Source organism: Hyaena hyaena, unplaced genomic scaffold, assembly GCF_003009895.1.
Source record: "Hyaena hyaena isolate Hyena2069 unplaced genomic scaffold, ASM300989v1 scaffold_43, whole genome shotgun sequence".
In the NCBI taxonomy this organism is placed as follows: domain Eukaryota; kingdom Metazoa; phylum Chordata; class Mammalia; order Carnivora; family Hyaenidae; genus Hyaena; species Hyaena hyaena.
Genome location: NW_024080675.1, coordinates 3,198,465 through 3,218,806, shown reverse-complemented (window position 1 = coordinate 3,218,806; position 20,342 = coordinate 3,198,465). Strand labels below are relative to the sequence as shown.

Below are 20,342 nucleotides of genomic sequence, written 5' to 3'. Positions count from 1 at the left end.
CAGGATTCATGAGATTCAGCATCCAACCCTTCTCAGGGCTAATGCTAAACTCTTTGACTGATTTGCCAAATATTCATGCAACAAATGCTTCTCCCTGCACCCCATTTCCAACCTGAATTCCTGTGCTGGGATCTGTGCATTAAAACTATTCCCAGTGCCCAATTCCTCTGGGACAGGGGGACTTTCTTGCTTTTGTGTCCACCACCCCTATCTTGGGTCTAGAGTCTCACCCAGGTATCTCTCACCAAATCTCACCCCATGCTATCTTTCAGCCTGCTTTCCTGAATCCTAATTTATATGTGTTGAATGAATTAATAAATGTCTAGCTGCTGTATGCTAGGAAAATAAAGACAGTATCTACTCTAAGGGCCCCAAATTTATTGAAATAAATTAGTTTAATAATTAAAACTTTGAATATAATGGAAGAATGAATAAGGTATTGTCAAAATACTGTGAAAAGACTGAGCAATTTTGGCATGAAGGATTTCAGAGAGGAGGTAGAATGTGAGCTGTTCTGGAAGCATGGCTAGTAATCTACTAAGCAGAAAACAAGAGTGCATCCCAAGCAGAGGAAGGAGCCCATGCAAACGCATGTGGTGTGACAATCTCAGAACACTGGCTTCTCCTGGACGCCCCACTGCTGTTCCCTGCATCACACTTGTGATGTCCTCATGACCTCTTGTGGGAACATTGGGATGTGACAACTTGCTGACATCCCAGCTATTGCTCATCACTGCCCTCTCTAGATACCAAGCCCAATCTGGCCCATATCCCTTCCATTCTCAGCTGGCTTCCAGGTTATGATAAGGTCAACCTCACCTTACAGAGAAATGTACAAAATGAATGGCTTGGCTTGCTCGGCTTGTTTCAAAGGCCGCTACTTCCAAAGCGTTCTAGGGTTGTAAAAAGAATGGTGTCTGCCTTTAATGCTGATCTTTTCTTCTGTCTTTGGAGTCTACAACGCGCTAGTCCAGAACAATGGGAGAAATGTCTTCCTCTTCTTTCTCCCACACACCAGCCTGCAGGCCTGGCCCCCAAACATGACCCTTCGAGCAGGCTAATTCAGGTCCTCCAGACCCCAGGATCAATCAATAATTTTTAGTGCTACCAAGTACACTGGCCTTGCCACCACTGCAAGAACCTAAGCCCTTGTCTTCTCTGTGATTCTTTAGTGTGCTTGTTTTCTCCAAGGTTTGGAAAGCCTAGGCAGACCATTTTCTCCCCACTTCTTCCCACCAGCTAGGGGGAGGCCGAAATGCTGAAAGCTAGGATCAAAATGATCCATTACACTGAGTGTCAACAAGAGCCTGCTCCCCACCCCGTGCTGTGGACCCACCTCCAGTAGAAGTGCAGGAACTAGCCTTGAATTTGAAGTCTATTGTGTCTGTTCTCACAGCACTATGCTGAGCCAGAGCCAGGCCATTGTTCTCAGCCCACAGACCTTGCCCTGGAGACATCGTGCCTGCATTCTCTCCTTCCACTAGGTTCTGTCAATCCATCTCCGAAGGTCGAATTTGAACCATAGCACTGAGAACAGTCAAACAAGAGATCTGGTGTCTAAATCAAGCGATTTTTCCTTCCTCGGCAGCAAATCGTTTCTGCTAAATTTTACTTATCATCAGTTCTATTATTTAAATGTTCCATCTCAGGAACAACAGCAGATGAGAACGTCTAGCTAGTGATGTTGCTGGCAGCCTCGGGAGCCCTCTTCCACGTGCAAGCCTGGAACAGGGCAGGGGCTGGGAGGAGACAGGAAAGGAGTTCATCTGTCCTGGGTAGGTGTCTAGGGAGAGGAGGGAAAAGGAGGATTTTCTGGTTGCTATTTTCCCCAGAGACACTGGGGGTGACTATGCCCCCAAAAATACTGTCTATCTCCCAGGTCCTAGCATCCCAGTTGTCCAAGAGTCCCGGATGTCACCTTCCCATTATTAAGGAAAGGTTTTGTCTTTCACTACCTCCCCACTTAGACTAAGTCCATAACTAGTACATTCGTTGGACTCTCCTGGGTGCTAGATTGCCCAGGACCACCTCTCCTCCTGGCAAAGACAATTACCCCAAGAGGGAAGAGGACCTGTCACCTGTACACCATAGGCTCTTAAGGTGAGACCTCACTGGACACGGAAACCCTCTGTCCCGGACACCTGGGACATGCACGCATACTTGCCCATCGATGCAGACACTGCCTCTTTCTGGGCTCCGTGTTCCGCCTCCACCCTGCTCTCCTGAGCTGCCTTACTCTGCAGTGTCTCAAACTGAGTCATGTGCCCAAAAGGTCCTCTTCCTGAGTGCTTATCATCTTCCAGCCACTCCATCTACATGCTCTCATTTAATTCTCATGGTCCTCTTCTTAAGCAAAGTATTCCTTATGCCCTTTTGATGCATGAGAAATGGGTGTAGAAATGTTAAGGAACTTGCTTAGGATCACACTGCTAGTAATAAAGCACCCAAAATTCAATCCTGAGTCTGCTCTCGTGTCTGACTCAGGCTCTTCACGGTGGCTCTCAAAGATGTTTACATACTATAGAATTCCAGGGTCTATCCAGGAGTCACTTCTGAAGGTCAGCCATTCATTCAGTAGACAAAGTCTTCAACAGGCAAATCCTTCCAGAATGCCTGCTCTGCGCTGGGCACCATGAGGACAGAGATTGGCAGGTAGTGTCCTTAGTCCCGTTGGGTCCTTTCCACATGGAAGAGGGAGAAGGAGGCTCAGTCATCATCTCTGGAGAGTTTCCAGAAGGCTGACATCCTGAGGATGACTGGTGTGAGATGTCCCCCTCCCAAGGGACACTGGGCAGCAGAGGGAGGTTGGAGGAGGGGAGGAATGTCACCTCAATGCCTGGCATATTGCCCACTCCCCCATAGTAGACACCTGGAAAATACTTGTTCGTTCTTAGAATATTATACAAAAGAGCAGCAATCGCCACACAAATCAAGACTATGGAGAATTTTGAGGCAAGGCTTTTTTTGAGAAAAGGTTAGTCAGAAAAAGTCCTGTCAAGAAAAAGACCCATTTTCCCCCATTAGTCAGAGGGATGGACATAGTCACCAGGTCTGGACAGAATGCTGTCACTAGAGGGCAGTGGCAGCTTGCTCTTGGGAGTGAAGGTGCCCTGATTCCCTTCGCTCTCAAGAAGCCCAGAACAATCCTGCTGCATTCTAACTGCCCAATGCGGGGGCAGGACCTGGAGGTGAACATGTGATTTTCAGCAGGGGATAAGCGTGACCTTACTTTCCATGACTCAAACAATCCTTTCCTTACCTGTGACCCTGACAGTAGATAGACTCGTGGGGTGGATTGACATCATTAGCCCAATTTGACAGATGAGAACAGGAAGATCCTTGAGGTTTAGACTCTGGCCAGGTTGCCTGGCTAATAAGGACACTGTGGGAACAAATGCTACATTCCCTAAACCCCAGTTTGGGACCAATTCCAGGGCTTTTGTGAACGGAGTGAAGTGGGCTAAATTCTTCACTGAAATTCTCACATCATAATTTTCCCTTTGTCGGCCATTTCCTTTGTTATTTGTTCATTCCTGGAGGCTTAGGAAGAGACAGAAAAAGGAAATTAAAATCAAAGAGGACAATCAGGTACTTTGTCAGTAGCCTTGATAAAAGTTTGGAACATACTTCCTGCCAAGCGATACTCATGACCACCCACTCATTGCACTTCACCCCCTCCCATCCCCACTGTTTTTCAAGGTCACATGCTGGTGACCATGGAGAGTTGTGACTGATTCCTCCAGCCGTGGATAGAGAAATTCATGCAGATAATGTTGGGTACAGAGGAGAAATTTTCTACAATCTCTGCTGGGGACCAGAAGCAGGTTCTCACATGGGAACTGACTGGGTCATCAGCCAAAAATCTGAAGCCAGGCTGGTAGGCTTTGTCGTGTACCCCACTTATTCTTGGAACATGGCATATACCAAGATTGGGCTCATTTGGGAATGTGACTCAAGGCAATGGAGACAGTAGATCCTTTTAGCACAGAGGCACACAGCTAACACGTGAGGAGGGGATCAGGTGAAAATCTACTCACCTTATAGACATCCCACCTGCAAGAACCAATGTGATGCCCACCCAGGCTAGAGAGATATAGCTGAATGTTTGCTGAACCTCAACAGGGGTGGAGGAGAAAGATAGAAAGATCTAAGGACAGGGCACATGAAGTGAAAGAGTTATGGGAAGGAGGAGAAGAAAAAGAAAGTTCAGATGGAATGAGCTGACACATTCCTCCCTAGGTGGAGGGGCCACGTGGAAGTACCCAGAGATCCTGACTGAGCAGCCCACCTCGACACTCAACTCTCTGCATCCTCTAAAGAAATCGGAAGCTGCGGCACAAACCAGAAGGAATGGCTGTTTTAACATATTTTTTTTTGGATTCTGCATGTGTGTAGGGGCAGTGCATGGTAAACCCATTACCAATGCACCAAACCCCTCCTCCTTCCACTGTTAATAGTGTCAGACTCGGGACACACCAGAAAACCCTTCTTTTAGGTCTTATTCTGCCCTTTGATTTTTCAGACCCTTTGTGAAACATACGTTCCACCAGGTGATATGATAGTACGGAGGTCACTGAGGCATGTTTTCTATGCTTAGAGGGCTCGTCACTAATGGGTAACCCTAACATGTGGCAGACCAGTTTCACCCAGTGGAGCAGGGTGCAAGCTGTCTCAGAGATGACCTCTGAGAGAACAAAGAGTCAGCCTGTGGCCCCAGAGCAGAGTGATCAAGGAAGGAGACTTCTTAAAGGTCCAGCTCAAACAAAAAGATGAGCACATCACAGGCTGTGGCAACAATGTAGACGAAGCCGTAGCAGTGTCTATTCCTGGAAGTACTAGAAATCTGGTGTCTTATTTTTAAAACAAATAAACACTAAAGTAGCAAGTATTGCATTGATTCATGCCTGCATGCCAGCCTGTCTCCACCATCCTATAATTTCCATTTCCTCCTTCTCGCCCCCACTTTCTGTGCCCATTCCACTCTCTCTTATCCAACTTCAAATTGGAAACGCATTATGAAATGAGTGGTGTTTGTTCTTTGATGGCTCCTCTCCCCTCTTGTTACTCTGCCTATCATACATTCAAGGCCTTGGACAATGTTTCTTTTCCTGCTTCACCAGTTATATTTGGGGTTTCTTTCCCTCTTGCTCTTACTGCCCAGTGACAATGCACTTCTCTCTGTCTCTCCAATAGGTATGGCTCCTTTCTACTCCAGGGCCTTTCCACAAGCTGTTCTTTTGTTTAACTGTTCATGTAGTTAGTTCTTCTTCCTTCTGAGTCCTGTTTGAAAGTCACTTTCTCAGGGCTTGGTAAGGTCCCTTAACACATATGTTCACAATGCCCTAAACTATTCATAGTACTTATCACAATTGTAACTATCTTTATTTGTTCAAAATCTGACTCCACTGCTAGAAAGCAAGACTCATTAGGGAAGAAACTGTGCTTATCTTATTTATTACTATATGTTCAGAGCCCAAAATATTGCCCAAAATAGAGTAGATGCTTAATAAATATTTGTTGCAGGAATGAATGAAAGGATGGATGGACAGATGGATGGATGGATGGATGGATGGATGGACAGATGGAAGGAAGGATCGATGGATGGAGATTGCTTTCCCTTCCCTTCTCTACCCTGATATCTCCTCAGGTCTTGTTGTCATTTGATTATCCAAAAAGCTCAATCTGGAGGTCTAATCAAACATAAAAGAGAGTGCAGACCAGTGCTCTTTGAAAGAAAAAGAACTTTGTTCTGTTCTCATGAGCACATCTCCCCTGTCTCCTCCTTACCCCAAACCATAAGAGGACCCTTTACTTTGTTCAGTTGTGGGGTAAGCATGACCACATGGGAGAAGTGGAGGTGAGCACCCAGTGAGTACGCTTGGTCACTTCTCTGTTTGCTGACATCATGTGACAAACTTAGAGGCAGAGGTCATTTTAGGTGAGAGAAGGATGCTTCCTGGTGGGCATGGGCTCTTTCTCCTCTCCTCTTCCCGCTTAGTTCAGACCCTCGTCCCGTCAGGTCTCCGTGACAGCAGAGCCTCCCTGCTGACTTTCTAGCCTCTAATTTCTCCCAACTTCAGGCACCCTGACATTGGTATGCTGCTAAAATCTTTGCTTAAGAATCTACTGTGCAGATGGGGCACCTGGGTGGCTCAGTCCATTAAGCATCTGACTCCAGCTCAGGTCATGATCTCATAGTTCATGAGTTTGAGCCTTACATTGGGCTCTGTGCTGACAGCTCAGAGCCTGGAGCCTGCTTTGGATTCTGTGTCTCCCTCTCTCTGCCCCTCCCCCACTCATGCTCGTGCAAGCTCGTGCTCTCTCTCTATCAAAAATGAATAAACTTAAAAAAAAAATCTACAGTGCCTCCACTGCCTTCACAGCCAAGTCCAACGCCTCAGTCAGACTGCTCAAACACCCTCCGGGGCCACCCTGTTATTTCCAGCATGCATTTTACATATTCCGGCCTCTATTTCCCCTAATCCCACCCCAACCACCACATCTCCCACATCCAGTCCTCGTCACCCTTAAGGCCCAGGCTGGCTTCCATGACACTTTTCCATGAACCCTTTCCTAATGCCTCCAAGCCACAGCTCTCCCGCCGTGGCCCCATCTCTCATGACAGTACCTGATTCAGTTGTTGATTCATCTACAGTTGTGTTCTATGCCTTGCCTCCTCTCCTGGGCACAGAGTTGATGTTGAATAAATACTCGGTTGAATTGCTTGGTGGAGAAACCATAGAGATAAGGCCATTAAAAGGATTTGAACCAGGCAAAATGGCAAGCATGTGTGTGTGTGCACATGTGTGTATATACGCCCAAGTACACATGTGTTCTCATGTCCAAATCTCTCTTCCACCTCCCTGGAACACATTCCTGAATGAACGCCTCTCCAGTTCTCTAGCCACCTGTGCTACGATGCCAGCAATGGATCCTCTGTCCCTGCTCTTGGCCTCTGCTGTCCACCATATGGCCTTATCAGTACCTGTGGGGACACCTACCTTTGGAACTCAGCATAAAGAGCTAACACTTTATCCCATGGCACCCAACATGGAACCTATTTCTGCTACCACAGCTGAGAATTTATCTCTGGGTCCACAGCTCACCAAGGCCAGCAGTGTGAAGGTGGAGGGAAGGAAAGGGGAAGAAGAGAGAGGGTCCGTCCCAGGGAGCCAGTGCTGACCGGCAGTGCCTTGTCCAATTCAGACTTGTATCAGAGCACTCTACATAGCACAGACTTGGCTGATTCATGGGCTTGGACAGCAGTTCTATGAGTGCAGAGTGTGGGTCTGGTTTTGTGTCTCCAGTACCAAGTACATGGCCAGTGTTGATAAATATTTAAGGAATGAGCGCATGTACACCTGTACTGAAGAAGACTCCAGAGAGGCAGCATCCAGTTCCCCATGGAGATAAACTTTCTAACACATGTTGATGCCCAGGGGCATTACTTGACTGTCTCAGGCTGTGATAAACTCCACAGGTCCAGTGTTCAACAGGAGGAAGACAGCTCCAGGAAGGGACGCTGTACCCAGGGAATCTAAGCAGTGGAAACACAGCCTAAAATTCAAGGCAGAAAAAAGATTAAGGACCACATAGAGCTGTAGACAAAGAGTTTTGGGAATAGCACAGAGGAAGGAGTGGCTAGTTGCAGGGAAGGCAGGAAATCATGGTGGATGAGATAGTATTTGATCAGGATTTTATAAATCTATAGCATTTCCACAGGCAGAGAATGAGGAAAGGGCATTCTATATTGATAGACGAGCACAAGCGAAGGTCGGGAGCTTTTGGTAAAGTGGTGTGTTGGAAATCAGTGTCTTGTATGAAGGCTAGAGTGTCAGACTCAAGGGAGAGGGGATAGTTTTGTGCCAAATCCCGGAATGCCTTCAGTGATGGGCTAAGGTGTCTGGACTTTATTCTGTAAGTAATAGATCTTTTTTTTTTTTTTTTTGAGGTGGAAGCAATACATTTTATTGAGATATTTCCAGCAAGAATTAAAGTTGGAATGAAGGGAAAACAGTAACAGTCCACATTTATTGAGTGCTTATCATATGCTAGGCACTGTTCCAAGGAACAGTGACTCACTCCACCCTACCAGTATATGAATAAATTCATGAATTATCCCATTTCACAGGTGGGAAAACTGAGGCACAGAGAGGCTAGGTCACTTGTCCAAGGCCACATATCCTGTCAATGGACAACCCAGGAGTCTAACCTAGTAGACTTCTCCAGAGCCACTTTTAGGTATCTCAATGGACCACCACACTGAGGGACCAGTTAGAGCCTAACCTATCACAATAGTACCAGAGAGAGGAGGAGGGCCTGAATTAAAATTGTAGAGATGAAAATATGAAAGAGGGAGAATTTACTTACTTTTTGTGTGAAAAAGGATGGCAGGGAGTATCTATATCTATCTCTGTATCGATAGCTATATCTATATTCTTTATTCTATAGAATATATTCTATACTCTTTTACTTGCATCCACACGAAATACTGGAGTGATACACAAGAAACTAATAAGAGTGGTCACCTATAGAGGGCAGGGTGGGGGCGGGGAAAGGGTGGATGGGAAGTGGAGTGAGGTGAAACACCTTGATGTATATCTTTTATTTATTTTTATTTTTAATATTTCTTTTAATATAATTGATTTCTGACCCATATGAATGTGTTATTTGTTAAAAAAAATACAAATGATTTTAAAAAATGGAAAAGGCACAATTTAAAAGCTATTTAAATTCAAAGGAACAATTAAAAGTGCATAACAGCTGATTGGGTTTGGAAGGCAATGAAAGAGACAACACAATCAAAGAAAGTAATCGGACCCTAACTCGAGTGTTTGGGAAGATGGTAGCTCCACAGCCTGGCTGGGGGGACAGGGGGAGAGGAGGAGAGTGGTTTGAAGAAAGCTATTACACGTTCAGGACTATTTGTGGATGGAGGTGGACATCTGGATGTTCAGGTTAAGGTCGACAACCCAGATGGGGGTGTTGATTTGGGACATTCACATGATGTTGGTAACAGACTCTGTGAGAGGATTTTGAGATTAAGGGAAGAGTAGAGAAAGAGAAAGCAAGGGGCAAAGGACAGAAGTTCAAGGAAACTTCACTGAAGGAACAGCCCAAAGGAGGCTGAGGTGGTCAAGAGCGGGATGGAGAGGTGAGTACCGGGGAGCAGAGTCAGCAAGAGTTTCCAGAGGAAGGGGAAGGATCTCCTAAGGTCTAATGGGTTAGGACTGAAAAGAGGATAGTAGGTTTTGGGATCAGGAGGCTATGCTTCTAGAAACAGGGGAGAGAAGACAGATCAGAGATTTGCAGTGGGACCACAGAGGACCCCCTGCTTCTCTTCCCATTCTGTCAGAGACAACTGGATACAGAGGGATCTTCAGCCCTACATTTCAGTCAAAGTGGATATCCTATTGGTCGGGAAGGTGTTTTTAGACAACACCCCAGCAACTGAGTGGTTAAAGGGAAACTGAGGCAGGCAGTCCTAGAAAGGTTCTCTAATTTTCTGTTACCACCCCATCCAGGCCCATGGAAATCAGTAATTTGTGGTTTTGTTTTTGCTTTTTCCTCTTGCTCCCTCTCCATTGCACACATCAATGCAAACACAATTACACACACACACACACACACACAGAGGCATAAAAGGGCCCTTTGCAAAAGCATTTTTCTCCATCAGACTCAGTGCTGCTTGGAGGGAGGGAAAGCAAAGCAGAGGAAAGGCAGGAGAGACGCAAGCCACCTTAGCTACTTTTCCTCCCCTTTAAGGCTGCCTGGTTACGGTCCTGGGAAAGAAAACCCCTGCATTCCTCCCCTTTAATTTGGTTTATTGTTAACGCGCTGGAGCAGCTAATCCTCACAGACCTGTAAGAGCTGGAGTAGCAGCACCGGGAGCCCCCTTCCTTCCGAGTCTCCAGGTAAGAGGAACCTGAGTCTTTTCTTGGTCTTAGGAGGTTTCCTTCCTTAAGGGGAGGCATGTGGCACCTAGAGATGTATCTGAAGAGCCACCTTTGCAAGCAACTTGGGTATTTTATTCATTTCTGCCCCATTTCCAGTCTTGCCTGACTCTTGTGGCATCGAGGGTAAGTTGTAGCTGCCTTGGAAAATAAGTCTGACCGGGGGCCCAGGTAGAACCTCCACGCAGAGCCGGCTGCCACCACTTCAAGGTTGGCTTGAGGGGGAACCTTTTGCACTTCTGGGCAGGGAGAGGGCAGCAAAATATCTGTATCTGTCCCTCCTGCAATGCCTGCCTGCAGGCTGCATTCTAGGCACAATGCTCGGGGCTCCGTGGCTGGGAGGGGCTGTCCGTCTGCGGGGGCGGCGGGGGCTCCGGGCGAGCTTGCAGCCCTGCCTCCTGCTCAACCTTCATCTCTTAACCTCTCTGACCCCATCTGCCAAGGAGCAATGCGCGCTGCCTACCTGTCTGGGTTGTCGTGAGGATTGAGAGAGCCAATGGGCAGACAAGGCAGTTGGTAAACAGCCTGTGGCTCTGCACACCCCAGGGGCGCACCAGCCCCTCCTTGCGTGGGCCAGGGCCAGGCTCCAGCTCCTCGTCCCGCCGGGGCGGCGCAGGGATGCAGAACTCACTGCTGTCAGTCACAAGACTGCTCCTTCCCCTTCCCCAGGGGCGCGCCTCTCTGCCTTCCGTCTTTAAACTTCCCCAGCTGGGCTGGCAGCTAAAGATGTTAAAAGAAGGTCTGATGCCTCCACCACCCCCATCCGCACCGTGGCCCCTTCTCTCCACGTAACTTTGACGCACGAACATTAACCCCGACGTTCCCAGAGGCAGCTGCCCGGGCCCGCGCTGGTCTGGCGGCAGTGCGTGGCTGGCCAGCCGCTGGTCGGGAGCCCGATTAATTAATTGATCATGAAGAAAATCTCTGAGGAAGGGCACAGAGTCAAGCAGGTTTCTCCTGGGTAAGGAGATGATCTTTCCCAGATCAGAAACCGGAAACAGCCCGGCCCCAGGCAGTTCTTTTGACCCAAGCTTAACCCGAGTCCAAAGAGGAGCTCCAATACGGCCATAATACAAAGTGCTTAGTAATTCCTGGTCTGGGGACTGCGCTTTACAGTTTATAATGTGCTTTATAGGAAGAGCCCATGGAGCTGATGGGGCAAGTAGTGTTTCTTCGTTAATATGGATGAGACTCAAAGAGGCTTGCCTAGGGTTGCAAAGCTGGGTGTTGGTGGTGTCTAGTTAATGACAGTAGCATTTGAACCCAGGACTTCTGACATCACCAGTGACCTTTCCATGATACTACAGATAGTTATGGGGTAAGGGAGGGGGGGAGAGGTGTGGATGTGGGTGTGTATTAAGAGCACTCTTGAGAAAGATGGGACAAAACTTTGAGAAAGAAGCCTGAGGTCTGAGTGACAGAAGGTTTGAGCTGGAGCCAGGAGAGGCAGTAGATGGCCCGGCCTCAGTGCGTTTCTCAGATCATCCAAGTCACGTGTTCCCCAGGGGACTCTGTCAGGTGCTGGGACTGCATGAAAGCATCCCAAGGATGAAGCACGGTAAGTGACATCGGATAATCACCCCCAGGAGAGAGGCAACAGGTTTGGTGGTGGCTCTGATGGACTGGCGGCTCCCAGGCCAGCTCTGTCATATACTGTCTGATTTGGGGCGCTCTTCTCAACCTTTCCACCCATCAGCACTGTAGCTATCAAACTGGCTTCAAGACACCTACCCTAAAGGTGGCAGTGAGGCCCGAGGGAGGGGAGGCAGGGGAGATGCCCGCACGCTGCAGCTCCCAGCATTCAGCCGGGGAACGAGGGGAGGGGAGCCCTGGGGGGGGGGGGGGGGGGGCTGGGACAGGAAATATACCCACCCTGGGAAGCAGAGAGTGCCTCCTTCCCTCCCTGTCCCTCGCTCCCAGCGCTCCCAGCGAGTGCGGTGCTGTGTGCGACCTCCACTCCCCTGCAAGCCCGCCCTGTGAATGAGCTGCAGCATGAATGAGAGGCTGCCGCGCGCTGCGAGCAGCGCTACAACCTCAGGCGCCTTCCCGCGGTCACCTCCTGGGGGCTGGGGCCCAGCGGCAGGTGCCCCCGCGAGCGCTGCTGTGCACACCGATCAAGCCCAAGGCAGGTCCAGCAGAGCATCCTGCCACAACTCGCCCTCTGCACCCCTTCTGGGGCGGAAAGCATCTGGCAGACGCTTCGAGGAAGGAGCCCTGCGTCTGCACAGAGGGGGCACCTCTTGCACGGGTCTGGCTTAAGGGCAGCGTGTGGCAGACACCCAGTCACCACCATCAGCCCTGGAAACTCCTTAGAGAGGTGCCCCAGTGAGACCAGCATAAACCCTTCCCGGGCAACTTCCCAGTGTGGCCTCAGAGTTCTCTTCTGTTGGTTTGGTACCAGATGAAGTAGTTGGTTTGCATTTCAAGACCGTGATGTATGAAAAATTAGATATTTTAAAACACTTTAAAATCACAGTGAGATGAGATGCCCACACTGTGAGACGCACTTGAGAGCTGAGACCAGTTAGGGGGCAGCGGATTCACGTCTCCTCTTGTGTGTTCACCTCTATTTAAAGCGTTGCTTGTTTCCCTCTCCATACCCCTCACCCAATGCATGGTGTTTAATTCGTGTGCCTATAATGTGGCCCCGCTGCATGGCATTGTTGAAGCTGCAGAGTGATTCTGTGCCCACTGATGCCACAGGAGTGCTGAGAGGTAGAGTAGGGATCCTTATTCCTGTTCAGAGGATGAGGAAACTGAGGCCCCCGTGGGTCGGAGCCCATCAGGAACCGGTAGCACACCCTCCTCTCTCCAGTGACTCCTGTGTGTTGACCTCTCAGCCACTAAGTGAAGCCCTAGAGGGTGTCCTTCATTTATTTTATAAGAGGCACACAATAAACCTTAAGCAACATGTGAATTCTGGCTTGTCACTGCAGCAGGACGGATTTGGTTAAACGTAAAGGTGGAGTCCGTATTCCTCTCAGGTTCTGCTCTACCAGAAGTCTCCACGAGGCTTTACGGTCTGGAGTGTGGGCTCTGGAAAACTGACGGCCACCCAGGCACAGCTACATGTGTTCATACCATCATGAAGTGGTATGACTGAGGGCAGCAGGCTGACAGAAATTTCTTACGTTGCTAAACCAAATGGATAATGACTAAGTATCAGAAATAGCCAGTGTCCCTGATTTCCAAAGTGAGCTTTGGGCAACCCTGGGGCCCCTGGATGCTAGTAGATGTCACAAAAGGGAAGAGTTTCACAATCTGGTAAGTTTGGGGGATGACAGGTTAAATAGCATTAACCAAGTGTGTTTAATAGTCCTCAGAGCCTTTTGTAAGCTACTATGGGGCATGAATCTCTAAAGGAGGAGCAGCAAACCCACTTTGCACACAGAGAGTCTTCCGGGACTAATATTCTAAACACAAATTTCAGGGAACCTTAATCTATTCCAATCTCTTTTTACTAAGGAGAAATGTGGAAGCCCAGAGATATACCGTGACCTCCCTGGGGCTGCACAGCTTCTCAGTACCAAATCAAAACTGGAAGCAGAACTTGAGCTCTTTCTAATGTCCCTCTCAATCCAAAGGATGATACAAAGTCCAATATAGGCCAGAGCCCAGGAGACAGGGGATGGGAGTGGGAGGTCAGGGCAAGAAAACTTGCCAGCTTTAGCGTTTTAGCCCCTTATAACCACACAGTTTATATATTGCCATGACTCCATGTGCCCCAGCCTGGAGGCAGAGAGCACATTCTTATTAAAGATGATCCAACTGATAACCTCCCTCCCAAGCCCTGCAGGCTTTTCTGAGTCATGCTCCCAAGAAATGGAAAACCCTGTAAGCAGACCATAAAGTGGTTTTAGTGTGGCCTGATTGCACTGAGGTCAGTGGAAAAGCCACACATGGTCCCTTAGGAAGGCTCTGAGGTGGGCTCACCATGCCCCAGAGTGACTTATACCTGCTTTCTCAGAAGCCCCAAGTGAGAGCATAAGCAAAGGCACAGTGGCTCTTCCCCTAGGTAGAGCTGAGAGCCGTTATTTGTGGGTTGAAGGTTGCAGACTTGCTGTTCTGAGATCCCCTCCTTCCCTGTCCCCATCTCCTCTGGGCTGCTCCTGTCCAGTTTAGGAACCTTGCTGTGGCTTTGGGAAACACACACAGAATGGAATGGAATGGAATGGAATGGAATGGAATGGAATGCAATGCCTGGCATCTTGGGCTATGGTGATGGCAATGAGGAGGTCATCGCCTCATCTGCCTTAGAGTTCTGTCTGGTGCTGGCATTGTTCCTGTGACCAAATGGAGCATGGGAAGGAGAGAAGGGCAGGGATGCTCCATGAAAGAAGCAGAAGGGCACCTGCCTCCTGGGCTCACAGCCCAAGCATCTCTCAGCAGCACCTCATAAATAGTCAGGCTGGCTGCCACCAGGGATCACACAGCCTGTCCCCAGTAGCACCAGAAAGGGCTGCATTCAGAGACAGCATCCAGCCCAGGGCTGCCCTTTAGGAAGAATTGTTCCCTCTACAATCTCCTTCCCAGTTGTGTCCCCCAACAGACCAGGAAGACCATCTCAACAACTGAGGGAGCACGACCTAGGAGCCAGGCATTGCACTAGGCCCAGGGAAGACAAGGAGATCGGCAAGGTCTGGTCCACATGGAGTTACTTTCGAGCCAGGATGTGACTTCACACAAATAAACAGAAGAATTTCAGATTGTCATAGGTCTTGCTGCAATGCCCTAAAAGGAGCCTGGCTGAGAGAACGTTAGAGAGAGGCCCTACCCTCTTTACTTCCCCAAGTACAGGTCTTCTTCCTGCAGGTCTGTCTCTAAAGTAAGGTAAGGAATCCATCTTCCCACCCTGCACCACCCATTTTAAGTCCAACTCCCTGATCAACCCACCCCTGCCCCTGGGCTCTCCTCCTCCCTGAATCATTTAACAAACACAGGCTGGACCTTTGGTGTATGCCAGGCTCAGTACTAGGCACTAGGGATTCCAGCTGAGGAACACCTGGCCCCTGCCCTTGAAGCACTCGCAGTCTGGCGAGGGACACTCACACATCTGCGGTCAATCTACCACTGACCTCTGAACCGCTTTGGCTCTGGGAAACGAGCAATGTATGCATTCATTTGCCAGTTCCCTTTGACTAGTCTGTGGTTTTAGTTGTTTATTTATATGCTTATGCTTGGTCTTTCCATCTTGATTAGAAGAACTTTTAAACGTAGCTTCCTATCATAGAAATGTCCGTGTTTAGTGGCGTGGGTCCACAGGAGGTATGCCATAAACGCTTGTTGATTGAAGACGTGTAACCTCCAGAATTCAAAGATGGCCCCATGAGTAAGGTTGTTTCCTTTGCCCGGAATCATTTTTGGCAAAATATCCTTGAGGGTCTTGCCCTGTTGAGGAGTGGGGGTCACGGATGCCAACCCCATGGCGTCTCCTGAACACTTGTGAAATCTGTTGTAACTCTGCGGTGGCTGTTCCTGATCTTTGAAGCCAAGTGGAAGTCGTGGCCCAAAAGACAGAGGTGTTGGGAACAAATAACAGTAATATTGGGGCTTCAACCTTCTCAGCATGTGTTTTCTTTTCCTCTGAAACAACCTAGATTACAGGAGTCAGGGGAGAAGGGGGAGGACTTCCACGGAAAGAAGCAGGATGCGGAAACTATGTGGGCTGCCCCTCTAGGAGCCCAAGGTTAGACCTCCACCGCGCGGGGCACGGGGCCTGGGGATTCCTCTGAGGTCCGGGAGGGGCGGGAACAACCCGGGGTTTCAGAACCGGGCCCCGAGGTTTCCATGTTGCTCTGAAGATGGAACTAAATTGTTGGGATTGAGTGTATGGGAGGAGGGGTGGGCGGGAAAGATGTTTTCTTATAGCCTGACTTAGCTAAGAATACTATGTTTTTAAGCTATTTAAGAGAGACCAGGAGAGAAGGAACAGGGAGTACAGATCTGCTAGTGAGGTGGTAGAGCCTCCCTGAGAGAGAGCCGTCGTTCCACGGGGCTCCAGCAGGGGGAGCCATGAATGCCCAGCGGAGGGTCCCCAAGCTGGAAAGATTTTTTTTTAATAGTTTATTGTCAAGTTGGTTTCCATATAACACCCAGTGCTCATCCCCACAAGTGCCCTCCTCCATGCCCATCACCTCCCTCCCCTCCCCACCCCCCCCCCCAAAAACCATGAGAGACTCTTGAATGCTGAGAACAAACAGAGGACTGATGGAAAGAAGATTGTTGATTGGATTCTTACCCGGAAAAGCAGCACCCCCCAGCCCTGCTGGTCTGTGGAGGGTGGAGAGAGATGGAGAGGGAGACACACAGACTGACCCTTTTATTTTAAGGACCCTTTTATTTATAAAAGGACCCTTCAATTTGGGTCCTTTTAACGTCCACCCCTTTGCCCTCACCCCTTACATTCTTCAAGACTTCCCAGCTGCTGTGTATACAATAAGAAGTACTTGGTCCGACCCCAGATGCCAACCACTCTGATATGTGGAAGCTGCCAGATTTGGGGCTAAGAATCTGCAGCATGGTATCTGGCTAAAGATAGCCCTCTATTCTAATATTTCATCTTCCCCAAAGCAGTCTGCCAGTCAGGATTCATTTGTCTCTGCATTGCGGACCATGCCCTCCAAGTCAAGGGTCAGGCCACCCTGCACTGATGGCCAGGCTTCTTTCAGCTAGTGCCCGGGCCCGGAACTGCTGTAATCCCTCTGGGCTGCCCCCCTCCCAAGAGAAGCAAGGCTGCAAACGGGCCTGAAGATACCAGCACAAACCACCAGATCCACACTGGAATTTCCAAAGGCTGAGGAATTCATAACATTTCTCACAGGCATTTTCATAATAACAGCCACCAACTCAGATACAGCCAGGTTGCAAGTCTGCATGCAATACTGAAGTGTACAAAGAAAATGTAACGTCTTTATTTCCTATAAAATCCTTCTCGTGAACTCCCACTCTCACCAGGCAGCAATAAAAGGGAAATGGGGAACTTTAAATTCGAATTTGTTCACTATAGCATCTCAGGTTCGACAGAGTCTCATTGGGCTAACTCAGTTTCTTCCAGGGAAACACACAGCCTTGAGCAGCCTTGAGTTGGCTTCGTCTTCTCTTTCTCTGCTCAAGGGGCATTTTGTATTATAAGGTGTTTATTTGACTTGCTTGTAGGTAGGAGAAGGGGGCCTCAGACTCATCAGGGACCTCAGATCCTAGGTCTCTGGGATCTCACCATAAGATGACTGTTGACCTCTGAAGTGTGACTTGTCCCAAAGGGGCCTCCAGGCACCAGGCTGACACCCTCTGCTAAAGGCCCAGCTCCCAGCCATTTGCTTCCACCTGAGAAGCCCTGATTAAACTTGTTTCTTCTGGACTCCAGGTGACAAGCCCTCTAGCAGCTCTGTGTCCTTTCACCAGGGCCATGGGCAGAAGTGAGATGAGATATCTGTTTAAGGGCTGGTTCTAGAAGGTAGGGGATGAGTGGGGGAGAAGCCCTGATTGTAGCACTTGCCTGTGTCCAGGTGTAAGTACTCCCGCTGTGGCTAATTTCAAGCTAAAAATATGAGATCACTAAACACAGAGCCAGGGAGGCACACACAGTTGGCTGTCATGATTTGGAACAAGCTGGCTCCAGCCCCCCAAAGGCTCTGGGGAACTTCTGGAATCCTGGCAGGTCAGGCCACCCTGTCTCACTCACCTTCTCCCTCTAGGCCTGCCCCATGATTACCTCCTACCCTGTTAAATGTGGGAGGAAAATTCCTCCTACACTTATAGCTTCCCACCAGCAGGGTCCTGAGAAGCCCACCCATCTGTGTCACCCATCTCCCCCAGGCCTGGATGGGGGTTCTACTCCATGAAGGTGAAAGCACAGATGTGCACTTCAGGCAACTACACCCATCTCCCCCCATCTCGTTCCCTGGATCCACTCAGGCCAAAACTCTCAGTCATTTCCACACCTCTTCCTCTCTCGCAAGGCCTTCTCTTATGTCATATTCCTCTTATCCACAGGGGCTTAAGCCTCACATTTGTGTCTGAATGGCAGAAGTGGTTTCCCTCTATACTCTAGAACCTATTTTAGGAGAGGAGTCCTCCAGATGGGGATTACCAGGAATGAAAAGACATCGATTTAGCATCCCCCAAATACTATCTCTATTCCAACTGTTTAGTATATGTGAGAAAATGTGTTAAGTCTCTGTGCACACTATTCCATTTAACCTTCACCATAACGTAATGGGCTTTGTCCCCATTTTACAAATGTATTAATAGACTCAAAGAGGTTAGTAGCTTGTCTAAGGCCATTTAAGTAGTAACTAGCAGCAGTAGAATTTGAACTCAGGTTGACCTCCAAACCTCTGCTCTTTACCTGATGTTCAGATGGGGAGGCACCAACTTTCCTCTTTGTTCTGAGGCTATGGAGTTTAAATGGGGAAGGAGGGGCGTTGCCTAAGAGATGCAACCGTTAGACATATTTTCCTACTTCTTCGGCCCAAGGAGTATGGGAAAGGGCGTTCGTTGGCAGAAATGGTATTCACCCACCACTCCAGACGCTCATAGCCTCCTATAATAGAGCAACTAGGGTAGAGTGCCCAAAGGAACAGAGATCCCTCCCAACCACCCCAAGAACATGCTTCTCTCTAGTATTCCCTGCCTCACTAAGGGCACTGTCACCCCGATACCCCTAGCAAAAGCATGGCAGCCAGTCTAGACTCTCAGTGCTCTGTAGGCACATCACCTGGTATCGCACATAATTGGAACCCCAAAATGTATTCCAAGTCCACCCCTTCTCTCCCTCATAACCACTGTGATCCAAGCCACCATCACTTCTGTCCTGGACTTCTGACCCCCACCCATTTTCCATACATCAACTTTTACTTCCTCCACCCCATTCTCCACAGAGCAGCCTGACTGAGTGAGCTCTAAAATCAATGTGCAACTTAACTCCCCGCTAAAAATCCTTCAGTGTCTTGTGGTCTCACTTAGAAGAAACATCCAGTATCTTTAGCAGGATCTATAAGCCTTTATACATGGTGTGCCCCTGCCCACTCAATCACCCATGTCATCCGAAGATCCCCTTGCTCCAGACACCTGGTCCCTTCCATCCCTTCAGGCTGTTCCCACCCTGCCCCCATCTTGGCCTCCTGTATTTGATTCCTTCTGCTGAAATGCTCCTTCATATAAACACCCTGTGCTTGGCAGCTCCTTCACAAACTTCCGATCTCAGCTTAAATGTGCCCTGCTACATAGGCCTTCCCCTGACATTATCTAAAGATGACTGTCCCTGTTTTTCCCTCTTGCAAGCCTGAGGTTTATTCTTTCACGGCTTTCCCACACTTTGTCACCATGTACGTGGTGCCCTCCCAGCTCATTGTATGCCTCCTCTAGCCTGTGGGTCCCCAGAGGACAGAGCCACCGTCTGTATGGACCCAGCACCTGGTGCGTCATAGGCGCTGACTCAGGTGAATGGATGTGGTAACTCTGGAACCCTGATACAAGGTTAGGACAAGATTTAATTCAGGTTTTAGTAAATAACAATCTTCCCAGCACAGTACTGATGTTGTGGGTGTTTGGGAAGAAACAACGTTCCTTCATCCAACATTCATTTAGCCCAGAACAGGTAGGAGAGAGGTGGGAGTCAGAATGACTTGGAGAGGTGGCAGACCTGATACAACGTGTGATAACAGGGAATGGGGCTGACTCTGGTTTCAGTAAACACCTTGGCCATCACCAGGAAACCCTTCTGCACAGCTCAGATCCACCCAAGGTGGATATGCACGTGTTAATCCACACATGTGTGTGTTACTGCCCTTAAATACACATGGACAAAGTGGACTTTGCACTCCTAGACTCTCCACTCCTTGGACATGTAGCAAGTACAATGGGTGTGCAGTAGACATGCAACGCATTTGTGGGAGCCATTTTAAAAAGCAAGTGGAGAGAATGGTCTTATTTCTGCCAATTACAAGGTTTTGCAAAACCTTTTGCCAGGTTTTGCTCCTCATCCTTCTTTCTAGCTATTATGTGAAAGATGTGTTTTTGATTCTTTTTGCAACTTGTTCTCATCCTGTTAAGAAATTGTAGATGATCAGAGCCTTTCTCCCCTTCCTCAAAGCATCCCTGAAAGCTTCAACTCTGGAGGCGATGGGTCGAAAGGAAGAAGACTCCAGCTCCTGGAAGAAACAGACCACCAACATCCGGAAAACCTTCATCTTCATGGAAGTGCTGGGATCGTGAGTGTGGGGGCTGAGGGCCGGTGGGATGGCAGGGCTGCGTGCTGCGGGGACCCAGAAAAAGAGTTGTTCTGGGCCAGCTGCGGCTGACAAGCTGGGACTGAGGCCGCTGGGAAATCAGCCCAGCGGCTCGCAGGGAGGAGGTGGGGTAAGGCAAGGGACCGTGGGGGAGAATGGA

General features: G+C 48.9%; 1 protein-coding gene across 2 annotated transcripts in view; it reads left to right on the top strand.

The window, feature by feature from the left end:
• Positions 1 to 9,857: 9,857 nt before the first annotated feature.
• Positions 9,858 to 20,342, top strand: part of CAMK1G (calcium/calmodulin dependent protein kinase IG) — a 29,128-nt gene continuing 18,643 nt past the window's right edge. Inside the window, exons 1-2 of one of the 2 annotated variants that reach the window (XM_039230110.1) lie at positions 9,858 to 9,914; positions 20,047 to 20,164. In XM_039230110.1, the coding sequence (XP_039086041.1) occupies positions 20,076 to 20,164 (89 nt within the window). In that variant the 5' untranslated portion in view covers positions 9,858 to 9,914; positions 20,047 to 20,075. Of the gene's footprint in view, positions 9,915 to 11,386; positions 11,512 to 20,046; positions 20,165 to 20,342 lie in introns of those variants that run through there. The other variant, XM_039230109.1, reaches the window with a different exon arrangement.